At 47.3% G+C, this 17,261-nt stretch overlaps 1 protein-coding gene across 2 annotated transcripts in view; it reads left to right on the top strand.

Annotated features, from left to right (window-relative positions):
- The window catches only part of LOC138566330 (cyclic nucleotide-binding domain-containing protein 2-like), a 479,732-nt gene that overhangs the window by 217,641 nt on the left and 244,830 nt on the right, over window positions 1-17,261 (top strand). For both annotated transcript variants that reach the window (XM_069643465.1, XM_069643466.1), the window contains exons 4-5: window positions 589-752; window positions 2,831-2,904. In XM_069643465.1, coding sequence (XP_069499566.1) covers window positions 589-752; window positions 2,831-2,904 — 238 coding nt within the window. The remainder of the gene's footprint in view (window positions 1-588; window positions 753-2,830; window positions 2,905-17,261) is intronic.

The raw sequence follows: 17,261 nt of genomic DNA on the forward strand, positions 1-17,261 counted from the left end.
GATGTCCACTACCAGCCTCGCCCCCTCTAGCTCACACCCCCCTGGCACCGCGCCCTCCAAACTCCTCCCCCACCCCAACCCTTGTGGGATCCCATACCACATTTTTTCCATTTCCACCACTGCTAAGGGGCCTGCTTGAGGGATTTGACTGTACCTTGATTTTACCCATATTTAGTGCAGTAAGCGCGTGCAAACCCACTGCTTGTGTCCTTGACTTGCATTGTGTTCCTGACAGAGGTTTGGTAGCCCGCTGGTAACATAGTTCTATAGCAGTAAATCTTGGCATGGCAAGTGGTCATTCGCGGTGGATGTTCATACTGGTTTTCTGTGTAAGGGTCTGAATACCTGATATTTGGTTTAGTGATGTGATGTTTCTGGCTGTTGGTGGCATTATAAATTGGCAGTCCTGCTATGTAGGGCTGCAGGTAATTAAGCAAAGCATTGCTGCTGTGGTACAAATTGCAATTAGTCTTTTAAGATTTGGCAATTTGTTTTTGTTTGTTTTTTTGTACCTATGAAAGTAGATGTGAAGCATTACACATTTGGGGTAGTGTGCTAACTATTCATAATTTGTATTTTGTGTGGTAGAGGAGGCTCTCAGATTGCGCAGTGAGGATTCTGCGGTCATGTCCCTGGGAGCGCACGGAGCAGGATATCCGCCGTGTGCTGGCTGCACTGCTTCCTGTTCGAGCCTTCGGAAGCTATTCTGCAAAACTACAGAAGAAGGTGGTCAGAGTGGCCTGGTACTCAAGGTAACTCCAGGACGCATGGGCGAGGGCGTGAATGGGAGTGTATTGGGGGAACCTATGGACAATGGACAAAGTGGGATTCTGAAAGCATTTAAGCGAGTACACACAGGGAGACTAATGGGATTGAGAGGAGACTAAAGGCATTTAGGCGAGAGCAGGCAAGGGGGCATGAAGGCATGGAAGGGAGAGCCAACAGGGAGCCTGAAGTCATGGAGGAGAGAGCAGGCATGGGGGCATGAAGGCATGGAAGGGAGAGCCAACAGGGAGCCTGAAGGCATGAAGGGGAGAGCAGACATGGGGGCCTGAAGGCATGGAAGGGAGAGCCAACAGGGAGCCTGAAGGCATGGAGGGGAGAGCAGGCATGGGGGCCTAAAGGCATGGAAGGGAGAGCCAACAGGGAGCCTGAAGGCATGGAGGAGAGAGCAGACATGGGGGCCTGGAGGCATGGAAGGGAGAGCCAACAGGGAGCCTGAAGGCATGGATGGGAGAGCAGGCATAGGGGCCTGAAGGCATGGAAGGGAGAGCCAAGAGGGAGCCTGAAGGCATGGAGGAGAGAGCAGGCATGGGGGCCTGAAGGCATGGAAGGGAGAGCCAACAGAGTGCCTGAAGACATGGAGGAGAGAGCAGGCATGGGGGCCTGAAGGCATGGAAGGGAGAGCCAACAGGGAGCCTGAAGGCATGGAGGGGAGAGCAGGCATAGGGGCCTGAAGGCATGGAAGGGAGAGCCACCTGGGAGCCTGAAGGCATGGAGGAGCCTGAAGGCATGGAAGGGAGAGCCAACAGGGAGCCTGAAGGCATGGAGGACAGAGCCAAGAGGGAGCATGAAGGCTTGGAGGGGTGAGCAGTCAGGGGGGCATGAAGGCATGGAATGGAGAGCCAACAGGGAGCCTGAAGGCATGGAGGGGAGAGCAGGCATGGGGGCCTGAAGGCATGGAAGGGAGAGCCAACAGGGAGCCTGAAGGGATGGAGGACAGAGCCAAGAGGGAGCATGAAGGCTTGGAGGGGTGAGCAGTCATGGGGGCATGAAGGCATGGAAGAGAGAGCCAACAGGGAGCCTGAAGGCACGGAGGGGAGAGTAGGCATGGAGCATGAAGACATGGAAAGGAGAGGCAACAGGAAACCTTAAGGTATAGAGGGCGGGGTAGGCAGGGAGCCTGAAGGCAGGGACCTTGAAGGCAAGAAAGAGAGAGCCAACATGGAGCCTGAAGGCAAGGAGGAGAGAGCAGGCAGGGGGGCATGAAGGCATTGGAAGGAGAGGCAACAGGAAACCTGAAGGCATGGAGAGTGGAGCAGGCAAGGAGCCTGAAGGCATGATGGAGAGAGACAACAGAGAGCATGAAGGCATGGAGGGGAGAGCAGACAAGGAGCATGTAGGCATGGAAGGGAGAGCCAACAGGGAGCTAGAAGGCATGGAAGGGAGAGTAGGAAGGAAGCTGAAGGAATAGAAGGGAGAGCAGGCATGGAGCATGAAGCCATGGAGGGCGGAGCAGGCAGGGAGCCTGAAGGCAAGGGGAGGAGAGCAGACAAGGAGCATGAAGGCATGAGAAAGAGACACAACATGGAGTCTGAAGGCATGGAGAGAGCAGGCAAAGAGCGTGAAGGCATGGAAGGGAGTGATAACAGGGAGCTTGGGAAATTGAAGGGAGAGCAGGCAGGGAGCATGAAGGCATGGAAGGTAGAGCCATCATGGAGTCTGACGGCATGGAGGAGAGAGCAGGTATGCAAAGGGGAACCGCAGTGAGACTGGGGGTATGGCGGGGTGAGCAGCCAGGAGCATGAAGGCATAGACCTTAGAGAAGCTAGGAAGCATAAATGCATAGAAGCAAGGGCCAAAAGGAAGACTTGGGGCCTGGAGGGGAACGCAGCCAAGGAGCTTGAAGGCTTGGGGAGTAAGGAATTCTCGAGGCACTAGAGGGAGGAGAAGCAGGGATTCAGAGCCATGGTAGACAAGGAGTGATCACTTGCTCAGGGTGGGGGGAAGAAAGTAACCATCGGCTGCCCTAATAAGGTTGCTCCGTGTCCGGCTCACAGAAGAATAAAGCTTTTGCACTCCTACTGATCCCATCCCCTCTCTCCATCAGGTATGAATCCTGCCAGGTGATGATTCAGCAGGGGCAACCACCACATTCCTTCTACATCTGCCTCTCAGGATCAGGTGAGCCTCGCTTCTCAAAACCAATCACTTTGTCAAATTAGCAACCCCACCAATCCAGACTTGTGCAGTCACACAGGTGCAGCCAATCAGTGTAAATGTAATGATAAGTAGTATGTTCAAACTGTCCAAAGTTTACTCGAACATTAAATCATTTCACCGTTACTATAAGGCCAGCAGAGGTAACAAAAACCCTCCTTTGACCTCCTGCTGATGTCACAGAAAGTGGCATCATGTGACCTTGGACCACAGTGATTTCACAGGAAGTGAAAATACGCAGTCTTTGACAGTGAGGAAAAGTGGATGAAAAATATGACAATGTGTAATACTAATAAATAACTTACAAATCTTAAGGGACAAAATATACTGAATTCCTGACCATCAGTTCCTGTGCTAGTTCATGTGAGATGGGCCTGAGGTACCAAAACACCCGCACCTCTGCTCTCATGGTTGCTACAGACTTAGGAGATGGCTTACTTGAAAGAGTACAGTTTTAGGTGAATGGTAACGGCACGAAAAAAGATTTGGGGTGGTAATTGCGGTCCTTATGGCATCCATGAAGCACACCCAAATAACTGAAAGGATCATGCAAGACTTATCAGAGCAACACATCAGTAGAAAGATTGAATAAGCTACCAAGTGTAAAGCTAAAGAAAGCACTGCCAATCAATCAATCCTTGGCTGTGTGTAATTGATTAATTTAAAAGGGAATTTAACATGGACGATCAGAGAAAAGATGAATTTTGGTAGTTGTGCTGAGAAGAGTTTCCCATAGCTATTAACTTTTATTTCTTTTTCTTTTGTCTTATTTCTTTCATTCTCCTTGACGAGTGATGATCTTATAATGACAACATTTGTATTAAACTGAACTCATTTAAATAAAAAAATTATAAATAAATTGCTATTAACTTTGGGAAGTCAGGAAGGGTAGGATTAATTTATTTAGTCAATTTAAATGTAACTCTTCAACTGAACACTTGACAACATGAAGGAACCTAGTTAGAATTACAAAAATGATGTCACATTTTAAGTATTATCAATTCAGTACTATAACTGAATAATAAATTGAGGAAACCCAAAAAGCGTAAACAGCATTTAAAATGCTAATGTAGAGGGGTAAAGAGAGAAAGCTGGGAATTCCGAAGAATAGTGGCATTGGATGGGAAAGATCCTGACCAAGCACCAGGCACAGAAAGATCCAGAAATATCTAGAGGACCTTGTGTACGTAACTGAGTGGAAGGACTGGTGAGGAAAGAGTACCCCTTAATCCTTCATCGAAGATCCACTTTGTATTTCCACTTCACTCTGCACAATAAAGAAGAGTGAATAGTGAAGTGGAGGAACACATCGGTAGGGGCAAAAGGAGGGTAAATGGATGTTTCTTCCCATTGTGAAAAAAAAGGAGGAGCATAAGTATAAAAGCTTCTTTTAAAAACAGTAAAAGGCACAGTTCAATGAGATGACCTGACATGAAATGGTCCAAAACACATTTCGTGGAGATGCCTGCACTGAGAGTTAGTCCTATCATTTTCAGGGTATTCAGGGGGAAGCAGGAAAGGAGAACGTGCACTGTATGTGGGCTTCTTTGTCAGACCTGATTGCTTTTTCAACAAAACTGTTAGACAGTATATGCAGTAAGAGAATGATGAAGGATGTATGGCTTGATAGATTTGCTGTGGACCAGGTATGAAAGGATGATATTGAAAGAAGAGCCTGCAAAGTGAGAAGGAGAAACAGAAGAATACAATTAGGAGGAAGGAACGCACACGGCTTGCCAGCTACCCCGCACTAGATGGAGTGCGTCAAGTTGCATGCCAGCATTATTATACTATTATTATTGTTATTATTGTATTATGAGCGTGGACCTACCTTCCAGAAGCAACGGAGCGCTTTACAATCATATGGGGGAAGAACATGGTGAGGGGAGCAGAGAAACAAGGGAGTGGGGAGACTAGCAGAGAGTACTAATAGCAGAGGTAGATCAAAAGAGGTTTGCAAAGATTGAGAAAAGACGTGAGGGAAAGGAAGTTCTAAATAAATCTTCATGTGAGCGGAAGAAAGATCGAACAGAGTATATGGGAGTTGCGTATAAAGAGAAGCAGAATGGGCCGTAAATTGACCTTAAAGCAACACTTTTGTGAAGGGGAAAAAGAAAAACATAGACTATCTGATGGAACACAACAGGAGCCCTTAGAAAGATAGGAGTGATTGCAGCCATTGAGAAACTTACATATTCTGAGGGAACTCGCACTACTAGAAAGTATCCTATGATTGTAAAGTGCTTCGTTGTTTCCGAAATCTAGGTCCACGCTCAATAAATACATAATAATAATAAATATGTATAAATAAAAAGTATAGCGTGCTAATCATTGTCTAACACAGAAGAGAAGAATGATAAAGTTACGGAACTTTGAACTTTAGAGTCAGGAGTGGTAGTAAGAGAGTTCATGATTAAGAAGCCAATGGCCTCAGGGGACTGAGCCAGGTGCAAGCCACCTTAACACAAGGCACACGGGAGAGTCATTCAAAGAAAACTGATTAGTTGGTAGTGTGCAATACATCCAGGATGTTATTAATGGAGAGAAGGAAATGGGAATGGAAATAGGAGGGGATAGAAGGACACAAAAGATGTTTTTGAAGACTGGAAAGTCAAGTGTTGACAAGAATCAGGAGATCAACGGTGGTACAGGAAAGAATGGAAACACCAACAGGAAATAGGAGGGTGGTGTCATGAGTTTGAGGGTGAGTGAGAGAGAAAGAGTCGACAACATTTTCTCAGGAAATCATTACTAATCATTTTTCATTTTTATAGAGATGTTCAAAGACTGGGAGAAAATTCTTTTATGGGTTCCTTGCGCTCAACCTAAGGCCTAGTACATATCGGTTTTATGGAATTGTAGAGTAACTCCTCAACGCTCACACCAGAAAAAAAAAACACTAGGAAAGAAGGCCCAGCACACCTCTTGCAAGGTGAACAAGTACGAGCCAGCAAAGAACTCTGCTGCCATGAAGTGCTCAGACCAAAACAGCATGAGCAATAGTTTTTAAAGGTACACAGCGTCACGAGTGACGTACATCACATAGGTTACAATTCCAGGTAGCTGGTTGGTGTAACCCTATACAAATATAACCTGCTCCATACGGGATGCCAGGTGATTGGTCCCAGCATCTTCTGTCCATCTTCTTCCACGTGGGGATCTTCTTCTGTTGTAAACAAGTGCAAAAACTGTAATTGGAAATTTGGTTACACAATTCATTATTTTATGGCTCGAAAGTGCACCTGGTACCATGGACATGAACGAGGCGGCTACTTTCGAGGTCATGATAACTTCTCAGAACTACGTGAACCCCTGCTCCTTTCCCAGACACACCAGCGCCTCCACGATCTTCCCACCCACGGCTTAAATGTGTTACCTTCTCCCCTGGCACCTCGCAGCAAAAATCACATGAACCAATAGCGGTGGCAGCCCACCCCTGCTCTCTGATCTTCCTGATCGATTGGCAATTTTACAGTTTTATGTCAGGAATCTTGGGCTGGTCAGTACACTCAAATGTTTATGTCTTGGGCTTATGGGTCTCGGGCTGCTATAACTTAGAGATCTGGACTGGTAGTGGCTTAAAGCCCTCTCTCCTCTTCTCGTGGGACAGCTTCTTCAAAGACCCAATCTGGCCCTTTCTTGGACTTGCAGGGCCCATTTTTTCTGGGTTGCATGCACTACTGATAGCCACAATAAAGAACTGTTAACCTTCTGCTGGGCTGCCTGGGCTGCCAGCAAAAAACACCAACACACCCTTCTAACCCTCGGGACCGAGCATAAGTATATTAGCATAACCATGACACTAGGCCTCAAGTTCAAGATGGTGTTCAACTTCTAAAATGGAGGTTAATTACACACGTGATGCGAACACTGAAATCTGATATATTTCTACTACAATCAACTTCTATGGGTTTCCCTTCTCCCCACTTCATTCTCCGAGCTCCGCCACGGCATTTCCTTCTACAATTTCTACAATTGCCTTGACCTAAACCGCATAAGGGCCTGGGACTTCCGCCCCTCCTTCCCAATCGAATCTAAGCAGACATTATGGGCTGGAGGTCTCTGTTGTGTTGCAGCTGAAAGGTAGGGTCTCCTTGTGTTATGGGTGCACCTAACCCAACTCACTGATACAGCTGGAGTAATCATTTGATAATCCAAACAACCGAGACCTTGCAATAACAATGAATCCAACGGTCGACACCATTTCTTTGGGGTTGGAACTTCAAACACTTGCCCACTGGCACATGAATCCAAATATATAGTGTTTGGTTGTCATCCTGACGTGCTTTCCCTGGGGTGTAATGACTTGTCAGAACACTTTTGAGTCTCTTATCTGCATTTTAGAGGAATTCTTCCTGGTACCTTACCCACTGAACCAGCTCTCATCGCAGTTCATGCCTCCTTTTTGCCTTCCTAACTTTCACTTTCAAATTCTTTCTCTGCTACCGTCCAATTTTCTTTACCATGGGTGACTCTTCCTCTGTTCTTTTTTTTTTCCACATCATTTTTCCTGTCTTTCAAACTCCCCACTTTCCCTATTTCTGTGGGCCCTCTTTTTTTCAGACAGCCATTTTTAACTATCCTGCTTTCGTACAACTTTCCCTGAGTACTATCATTGTCTCTCCCTCCATGTGCTTGTCATTTTCTTGCTTCGCTTTCTTCCTCTCAGCCTCCCTAGTCTTTTAATGCCTGTCTCTGAAGAAAATGATGTATTGTCCTCTTTCACACCCCCACCTGTCCTGGTTTCTTCAATTGTGCCACAAATTCTGCTACTTCAACACTCCTTTTTCCTTCTCAGCTCTTCGACTCCTCCATGGCCTCATCCCTATTCTAACTTTTGGAATGTCCTTCCGCTCCTTTTACTCTTCTCCACTTCTTTCCTGTTTCTTGTTTCTCCAGACTGTCTTCTCTTACATACTCTGTGCTTCTGCTGCTGAGTGCTAATTTGCAAGGCCCTCCCGTTTATACCTGTCAGGCTCAATCTGATCCCACCAGGCTCTCGCAATTAGGCTCATCTGCACAGGTTTGCGATAGAGACTGTGGAGTGTTAGGTTCCATTGGGGGTTTCCTCTCTGATCCACCTCCCACTTCTATGTGCGGCTCGGCATCTGGTGTTCACGCACAGTTTCACAGCTTGTCAGTAAAGGATGCAAGATGACCTTCTTATCAAGAGGCAGACCTGTGCCGGACTCCATTTTCCTTCCATCCAAAGTCGGCATCCTGGACAAATGACCTCACTCTTCAAGTATTAAATGTTAGTCTCTTATCTCTCCCCTCTGGATGCAACTGACTGGCAGGATCTTGAACTCCTGAGGCCACAGTGTACAGACCGCAACCCTCCCCACATAACCATATTGCGGCAGCCCCTCACTTGGCAGTTCAAGTCTTGGATGGGGCTCTGTTTCCAGTTTCAGGGCACTCCAATTTCCTCGGCACACCAATCCACAGTCGGGAGTCCTGATGCCTGTTGGGTCTCACTACATCACCCCTCCCGCTGAGGTTCCTGGGATTCCCTTCGGCTGATGATACCATCAATAATTTTTCTGTTGAACAAATGGAAAAAGAGATGGTTCCTTTTTCCAGCATGGCCTTCGAGTCAGGAATCTAACTTCATCACGGTGGCTATAGAGACGATATGGGTGAGACCACAGGAGACTCCAGGGGGTAGATCAGCCTTAACATAGTTGAAGTAAGAAAGCCGGTGGATGTACAGCTCCAGCGATAGTAGGAGGGGTAAACGGTGAGAGTGAAGCTTAAGTGAAGAAGGTCAATCTTAGGGCTGGAGTATAGTCTAAAGGAAGTAGGTAAATATGGGGTTCTGCTGAACCAGAGTCTGGGGGGTAAGGTGATAGATGAATGATGAGAAGCGGAAGCAGACAAGAGGGGCTGGAATGTAGACAATGATGATAGGGCTGTTCAGCAGAGTGAAAAGAGCAACAGTGCGGCAAGTATAGGAATCTCTACATTCAAGAGCAACAGTTTCTGTCAGAATATCCACCCTAATAACCTCTCCAACTGGGATAAAAAAAAAAGAACAAGAACAGGACAGATGAAACCTGATTGGAGAATTTTCACTAGCAAAGACTGTGTGAAAATCAGAGGAGACGTTGGCCGCTTCATAGCAAAGTTACAACTTAGAAAGCAATGAAGTACAACATAAGGATCAACGCAATTAAAGTCTGAGTGTCCAGGGCAAGGCTCCATTGGTAAACCTTGTAATCCATAGACTGGTTGCGAGCATTAATATCCTGAGCGCAAGCGAGGTCCCAGAAGTCATATATCGTGGACACGTTGTGAGTGCCATTGGCATCAGGCCTAAAGCTAAAGTATTCATGGTTGTGAAAGATGTTTCGGTGCCCCGGGGCAAGGTACCACTTCAGACATTCCTTGGGATAGCTGAATGTTACGGTTTGGATCTACTTGATGGAAAATATTTGACCTTTCCACTTTTGACCGAATTCTTTTTGCTCTTTTTTTGGTCCAATACCCTGCCCCCATTTCCTCACCCCACCCCATATATATATATATATATATAAAAGGGGAACCACACTCTCCGCGGACACAATAAAAGCAGCAAAGTGGAGAAAAAATTGCGCAGCTCACAACGTAGGAATGGTCATAAATTTAATAGGTAATACAAAAATTTGGTAAAAACACGGGCGGAAAAGCAGCAGCAAAGACAGAGGCAGGACGCCCGGAGGCACGACCCGCACACAACGCGTTTCACGCTCAACTGAGCGCTTGATCACGTATATGTATGTGTGTGTGTGTGTATATTTATATATTTAATTGCTTTTGACCGAATTTCTTTGATTGTTTTTTGGTCAAGATTCGGTCAAATGTAATTAAAAAGGTCAAATGTTTTTCGACCTAGTATGCTAATACCGAATGTTATTTCAAATTCATCAGGATTAAAACGCACTCCCAGAGGAACGTGCTAAACGAGTGGGAAGAGGACATTTGGTGGTCTGAATGAGAGACCACCTTTAACCTCATTAAGCATAACATAGCTCTGCCTCCCACTCTATGGATGTTCAGACCCCACGACAGGACGATGAAATGTTTGTTTTGGTGATGTCTTAACACAGTAGTGAGATGGGAAAGAAGTCGTAGCCTTTGCCTCTCCTAATCTCTACGAGCTGAGGTGAATTACTCAACCATTGAGACTGAAGCCTGCACCTGTCCCTGGACCATCGAATACTTCAAGTTCTTCCTATAGGGGATATTTTTCACAGGGAAGACCTACCAAAAGCCATTGGTGCATGCTGTGTCCATTAGTAGAGCACCCTCATCTTCTCTGAGAATATGTCACTGTGCCCTAGCCCTTCAGGGGTAAAGCAACCATGTGGCATACACTACCGTGCCAACAAATATAGTTGCAAATTCTTTATCCTGGTTGCCATCGAACACTTCATAGGTGGAGGCTGACAATGCAGACACATGGATGGCTATTGCCCAAGTATGGGTGAGCACTGTCAGAACACGGGACGTTTGCAGAGATTAGGCTCTGGGCGAGGTGGAGTGAAGCATAATGTAGTTCATGGGTGGCCTGTGAAGTCAGGGGAAGTCGCTTAGCAGTTCAGCTGCCTTGATGAACTAAGCTTCATTGGCAATCTCTTGTTCATGAGAGAAATGGTAGTGCCACCCAAGAGGGTGTGCCCTCTAATGTTTGAGGAGGCTTATCCCGGCCATTTGGAGTGAAGCATAACCAAACACACAGACCGTAAATTTTACTGGTGGCCAGGCATGGATCGGGAGGTGGAGAATAAAGTTACGTTTTGTTACTGTGTACTTAAAACCACAAGTCTCATTTCAATCATGAGCCACCTCTTGGCCCGGTTTCCATATCCGTAGTCCCATAGTATCGGTTGGCCCTAGACATTACAGGGCTGATTTCTGGTTTGGGCCCTGATCTGTGCTGTTTTGTGTTATTATTACTCCACGTGACCAATTGTTTAGTGGAGAAGCAATGCTAGGGTTACCACTATCGTCCATTCCCTGAATCGCATGCTCCAGGAGGAAGGGCTCCTGGCTGTCATGTGTCATGTTGACTGACAACTGTATATAGTTCAAGTCTAGTTAACTGCAGGATGTTTTGGCCAAAGCAAGCATGGGCCATTAGAAACTTGCGCTGCTCTCCCCTAAGTGAAATGACATATTGGAAAGATTTAACAGATCATCAACTGGACCTTACAGTTGCCTAAGCCTTTACACACGGATGCCCACGCTCCACTCAATGACATGTTGTGGGCTTAATGCACAATACCCCATTCCTCCATCAGTGCTTCATCATTCGTGGCCCTAAAGTGGCACAAGCTCACGTGCCATTTGACTCCAGAATGGTTGGGTACTTTCGGCCTTGTGCAGGTGAATCAGTAGGAACTATTGAGGTAGGCTGAGGAGTGTCAGGCTAAGTACATACCATCTTTTGATTAATCAAACTGTATGCCTCGCCCGTGATCATTGCAGGGCTGCGTTCCCTGGCCTTGGAGCCACCTGCAGTGGTATCTGAGGGCCAGAGAGATGGCTGCGCAAGCCCCCATTTGACAGTTAGAGATTTCCTCCTGAACAGGCCGAAAAGAGGAGGACTACGTACTGAGGGAAGGGCAGAGAGGACATCCTCATTGACGATATTTGCCGTCGATATGCTGGGATCCGGAAAAACAGTAAAATGCAGCATGAAAGCAGGGAAGATGAAAATGCGGCCAATTAAAAAAATGTGAAGGTAAAATGGCCTTGCCCCTCTTTTTCGCTCCTTGCCTTGTCTTTGTAGAGTTCTGCTGTCTTTCTCCTTTTGTCAGGCTGGGGGTTGCAGCAAGAAGTAGCAGAATGTAACAAGCAAAACCCCCTTTGGGCGCTTAACTCCCCCTGTGCCCTTATCCCGCTTAACATGCAAAACCTTAGGCAACCTCGTTTTCACCTCCTGCGGCTCCAGCAGCTCCTGATGCAGGTCCTGCAGAACTGCAAAACTTCCCGCTGCCTGCCCCTGCTGCGCTCAGGAAACCGGGGGAAATGTTCAACAAAACACGATCATCAGGAAGGAAGTGCGTGAGACCACTCTGTGCAATTAGGTGATTGGGATAGAGTAAAGACCAGGGCCGGACGGCAACGTTCAACCATCGCGCATGTCATTTAAATAGAGGGGGGAGCTCCCGCGGCTCGCCAGTGCGTGCCGGGAGCCCGATGTGAGAAGTCCTGTGTCACTGTGTCTCATTGCAGGTACTGGGGGCAAGGCCTTACCACAGGAGTCCCGGGTGCAGATAACACCATGACATCAGGCACCAACAAAAAGAGGGGCATGGGAAGGCTGGGACTAACCAGAAAGTAATAGAGATTATTACAGAGTCCAACAGTGGGCTAAAGTGGCTGAATTTAAGAGGACCGAGGATTAGATATTATTGAAGTCTAGGTGGCCTTGACTGGACACTCATTTTAGGATTAAAGAGAACTAAAGAGGATTAGAAGGGTGGGCTTGGGAGAAAGAAATTGGACTACTGAGGACCAGAGAAGTAAAGGGGACTAAGGAAGACTAGCGAATTGCAGGGGCTAGTTAGTTCTCAGCATCTAGAAGTTCTATAGAGGTCTAGAAGGTTGGTGGACATGAGGATTAGGGATGACAGAAAAAAATAGATAGAGCTCAGTGGGGCTCACTAGAGAGGTCAGGGAACAAACAGTAAGAGACGAATTGGCCACACAAGAGACGAATTGGCCACACAAATTGGGGACTGTTCTGGAGAAGATTACAGAAAACACTGGAGTGATGGAACGGACAGGGAGTTTTGTAGAGGAGTACCAAGGAGGTTGGATTGTACTGATTAGAGAGGGTGGGGCTAGATTCTACTGACTACGGGGGACATAGCAGAGGCGTTGCTAGGGGAGGGCTGAGGGGGATATAGCCCTGACTCTTTTGGTTGTAGCCCCGGATAGAAGCTCAGGGGCTACAACGAAAAGGCTAGCTAGCCCCGAGTCCTGACATTAGCGTAGCCCTGATTATTTCCAGACATAGCTGTTAGCCTCCAAATCTACCTCGGGTGGTGTGGATCACTATTCACCCCTCTGCTCTTGTATCTCAGGGCGATTTGTGCACTGTGTTACTGCTAAGTTACTATGCCATGGACACACAAACATAAGCTATTACCATAACCATAAGAATAGACACAAAACGAAATAAAATGCACAATGGACACAAAATGAAAACACACAAGTCAGTTTCAATTATAACAATAGAATACATGTATTCATGCACAACAAGGCATGATGCAAACACTACTATAATGCAAATCTCGAATTTGCACCTTTTATGCTTTTGGTGCAAATCTACAATGCATCTGATAGCAACTTATCAAGTTCTGTTGGATCTATCATGTCTAATGCAGCCTAATGCAAGTGTCAGCATTCAGCATTCCTCTCCAATCCACAGCATTCCTCTCCAATCCACACCATACTTCACACTCTCTCTCTAAGACAATCCCTGTCTGATTTCCCCATCTGTCAAACCCATAGCTCTGTGTGAGTGTCTGTCCTAATTCCCCATTGGCATGTGTCTTATTCAGATCAATACTCCCCTCTTGCAATGTCTCTCCTCTCCAGGTAACTCTGCAACCAGCCAGTCATTCAGGGCCTCTCCTTGGCCTCTCAGTGGTCTGGTCTTCCTGCCAACTCTCTCTGCCAGTCTCCCTGCCAGATCGATCTGCATCGGCTCTCATCAGAATGCTTCCCCTCTCAGAGTCATCTCCATCTAAAACGCCTCTCCTATGCCACCGCCAAACATCTCTCTTCAATCTCAGAGAGCAGCTCCATCCATCTCAGAGTCATCCAAATGTCTTCAATCTCAGAGAGCTGCTCCCTCGATCTCTCAATCTCTCAGTCAGCCAAACGTCTCTCGATCTCTCAGCGACACCTCCATCTACATCTCGATCTAGCAACTCCCAAAAGCCTCACCTCTAGTTATACTATTCAATGACATACATACATTTCTATGGTTACATATCTCTGTAAGCTAACATGCACTCTCTTTCTCTCTCAGCATTTCTAAATTCGAGCAGTGCCTGAAAGTCTGTGATGCATGTCTTGTACTTTCCAATTACTGCTTGTTCTTGTCATCATAATATTTGTACATCATATCTATACCATGGCCTTCTCCTGTCTGCATTACAAAACACCATCCTACCATCTCTGCATATTTCTCTATTCACTCCACTGTAATCCCTCTCTTCTGTCTCTCTGTGAGGCAAAGCACTCCCTGCATGGCCCCCATCATCTCTGTCTGCGAACACCAGCCAGGCAGGCTTGATAAACCAGCCCTTCTCCACCCGGACAAGAGTCACGTTATCGCTGTCTGAACAACCAAACTGTTTACGCATTCCAATCTTTCACAGCGTACCATAACAACTTCACACAGAACCAATTGGCGCTTCTCTTCTGTCTCATTTAGGATGGCTTCAAAATGCCATATGCCTCATCTACATGCTTTCTCTAGTGCTTACTCTGTCTCTCGCAAACCCAAGTACTATAAATAATGCATACTCAATGCATACTCTAAGTGCACACTCATGCGTGTCTCTCTACAATGCATGCATAATACATAACATATCTCTACATGTCTCTACATGGCACTTCAAATATAACATGCCTCATTCTAGCAAATGCAAATGGCTAAATATATGTGGATAGTGGAGCTGAGAGCCGAGGTTAGAGCCAGTCTGCAGCCTATCCTCATCATTGTGTCAGGAAGTGCCTATAACTGACCAAACATACCACGGAGCGGTGAGCGGAGCTGAGAGCTGAGGTTAGAGCCAGTCTGCAGCCTATCCTCATCATTGTGTCAGGAAGTGCCAATAACTGACCAAACATACCACGGAGCGGTGAGCGGAGCTGAGAGCCGAGGTTAGAGCCAGTCTGCAGCCTATCATCATTGTGTCAGGAAGTGCCTATAACTGACCAAACATACCGCGGATCGGTGAGCGGAGCTGAGTGCTGAGGTTAGAGCCAGTCTGCAGCAGTCCGCTGCAGACGTGAAGTAAGACGGCGATGGAGCCGGAAGTGCGACCTCCGCCGTTGTCCGTCGTAATAACTATCCAGATCCCAACTTTGGAAGATATCGAAGAAACCTTGCAAAAGAATTATGAGAGGAGCAAGGCATTTTTGAAAACAAAAATGAAAACAAAAATGAAAAACACTGCTGCATGAAGAAGCCAGTAATCACACGCTTCACGAAGGCCCCCGGGAAGCCGTGGACCCCCGTATGGAAAAGCCTCGTGTTCCACGAGATAAGAGCCAAGCGAGACTGTCTACACCTGGTTTACCTGTGTTATGGGCATCAGCGTCGTCATCGAACGTCCACCGAAAGGACCCCCTCATATCCCCGTCCGGCTCTCCAACACCGCCGGCGGGGGAGGGAGAGTTCCATCATGGCCAAAGCGCTGGTGCCGGAGCTGGAGCGGGGGCACAGGGAGAGGCGGAGGTGGAGGCGGATACTGGTGCCCGCCTACGCGATCCCAACGAGGCGAACTACCCCAAGGACTCCTCCGCCGCCGTGGATGAATCCGTTCCTGCCTCGCCTTGCTCCGCTGCAGTGGGTACTCCGCCTACCGTCCTGGAGACGAGTGGTTCCGATGCCAGGGCTGTCGGAGGACAGCCCTCGTCGGGATCTCAGCAGTGCCCCCGCAGCGGTGAGAGTCAGTGTAAGGGGGCGGAAGTCGATCCGAAAGAGAATGGGAGCGAGGACACCACCACCAATTCGACGTCCCAGCCGGAACCTCCGTTGGTGGGGAAGGACAAAGAGTCCACGTGGGTTGGGGCTCATGCCCTCCCAGGCACCAGCAGTCCAACCGTAGCTGACGGATGGGTGATTCCGGAAGAGAGCGCACACCCGTTGGACCAGGGTGGCAAAGGCCAAGGGCAACAAAAGTTGAACAACCACTGCGCATCCACTGTAACCATGATAAATCAGCCGGTGCAAAACAAAGTCAGAGAAACAAATGAAAAGGTACCATCTGTGCCTCTAACCTCTACAAATAGCACAGAGATCATGCTAAAGACTTTTAAAATCAAGGCGATGATGCATTCTGCCAATAAAAGCCAAATTTACGATCTGATTAATAAGGCCAACAGGATCAAAGCTCCAGCTGTGGTGAAAAACCTGGCAAAGGCCAATAAAGAGATTGTTGAGATCTGCTCAAGTGACTCGCTCTCAGAAAGAGAGACTGATGACGTCTTTGAAGATGGCCAAAAAATGACAGAAGGTATCACAGCTAGCGATCTAGAGAACAATAATAAGGAAACAGAGGGGGAGCAACTAAAATTGGCAGCGAACCAACAGAGAAAGAAAAAAATTTAAACAAAAAAGGGTCAAAAACCATTGAAGACCAAATCGAACCAACCTAACAAATTGTCGATTAAGGACCTTAAACAGAGGAGCAGGGATGAAGTAAAGGTGATCAAAAGAAGAGGTTCTGCACCCAGTTACCTACCTTCCCCACTACTATCCTGCCCCCTGAAAGCCTTTTTCACCCAACAATACAAACGGAAGTCAACAGCAGAGACCGAGGTCTCAGACGCAGAGATGCTAGAAATGGCACAAGAAAACCCGCCGGGGCTGAAACTAAGGAAAATGGACTCAATTTGGACCCCAAGGGTCACACCGGCGGAGGAAGAGTCTCAACACCCTGGAACTTTGAACAAAAGCCCCATGAGCGAAAACAAAACCCCGCAAAAGAATAGGTGAGATGAGCAGCCGACCCCCGGACCTATTGAAAACAGCATTTCCACGATAGCTTCAGCACCAAAAGATATACTAACAGTGATCAACAAGGTGGTGCAGTTAACCCCGGAAAGTGTAAATGACATTGTGACAGAGGCTAGGAGAGATCGTATACGGCCTTGCCAGCCCTTGGAGGAAACCCAAAGGTGGGTCGGTGCCGCGGAGGACAAAGAGCATCGGCTCGCATGGACGAAGCCCCATTTGGCCACGGGGCATCAAATGTTGCCGCCCTCAAACCTTGTGAAGGGGGAAGCATCACATATTAACCAAAGACTCTCGGCAGGTCGACTGCCGATGGATCAAGACCTAAATACCTCAACGGACCGGGCGGCTCTGGGAATTTCGGGCATCCTAAAAAGACCGGAGAAAACACATACCTCTCCAAAAATCGCTGCTTAAGTGACAAAGCCGTAGCCCTACAGAAAGACTTGCCAAATAAGAAGCTGGACATGATAGCAGTCGTGTCTGCAATGTCCATCGTACTAGCACCCTTCTGCAAGCTATACGAAGTGATAAAGGAGGAGATACATGACAACACGGCAATCCTTACAAACATGAT

This window comes from Ambystoma mexicanum, chromosome 2p, assembly GCF_040938575.1.
Source record: "Ambystoma mexicanum isolate Mex_15411 chromosome 2p, UKY_AmexF1_1, whole genome shotgun sequence".
Classification (NCBI taxonomy): domain Eukaryota; kingdom Metazoa; phylum Chordata; class Amphibia; order Caudata; family Ambystomatidae; genus Ambystoma; species Ambystoma mexicanum.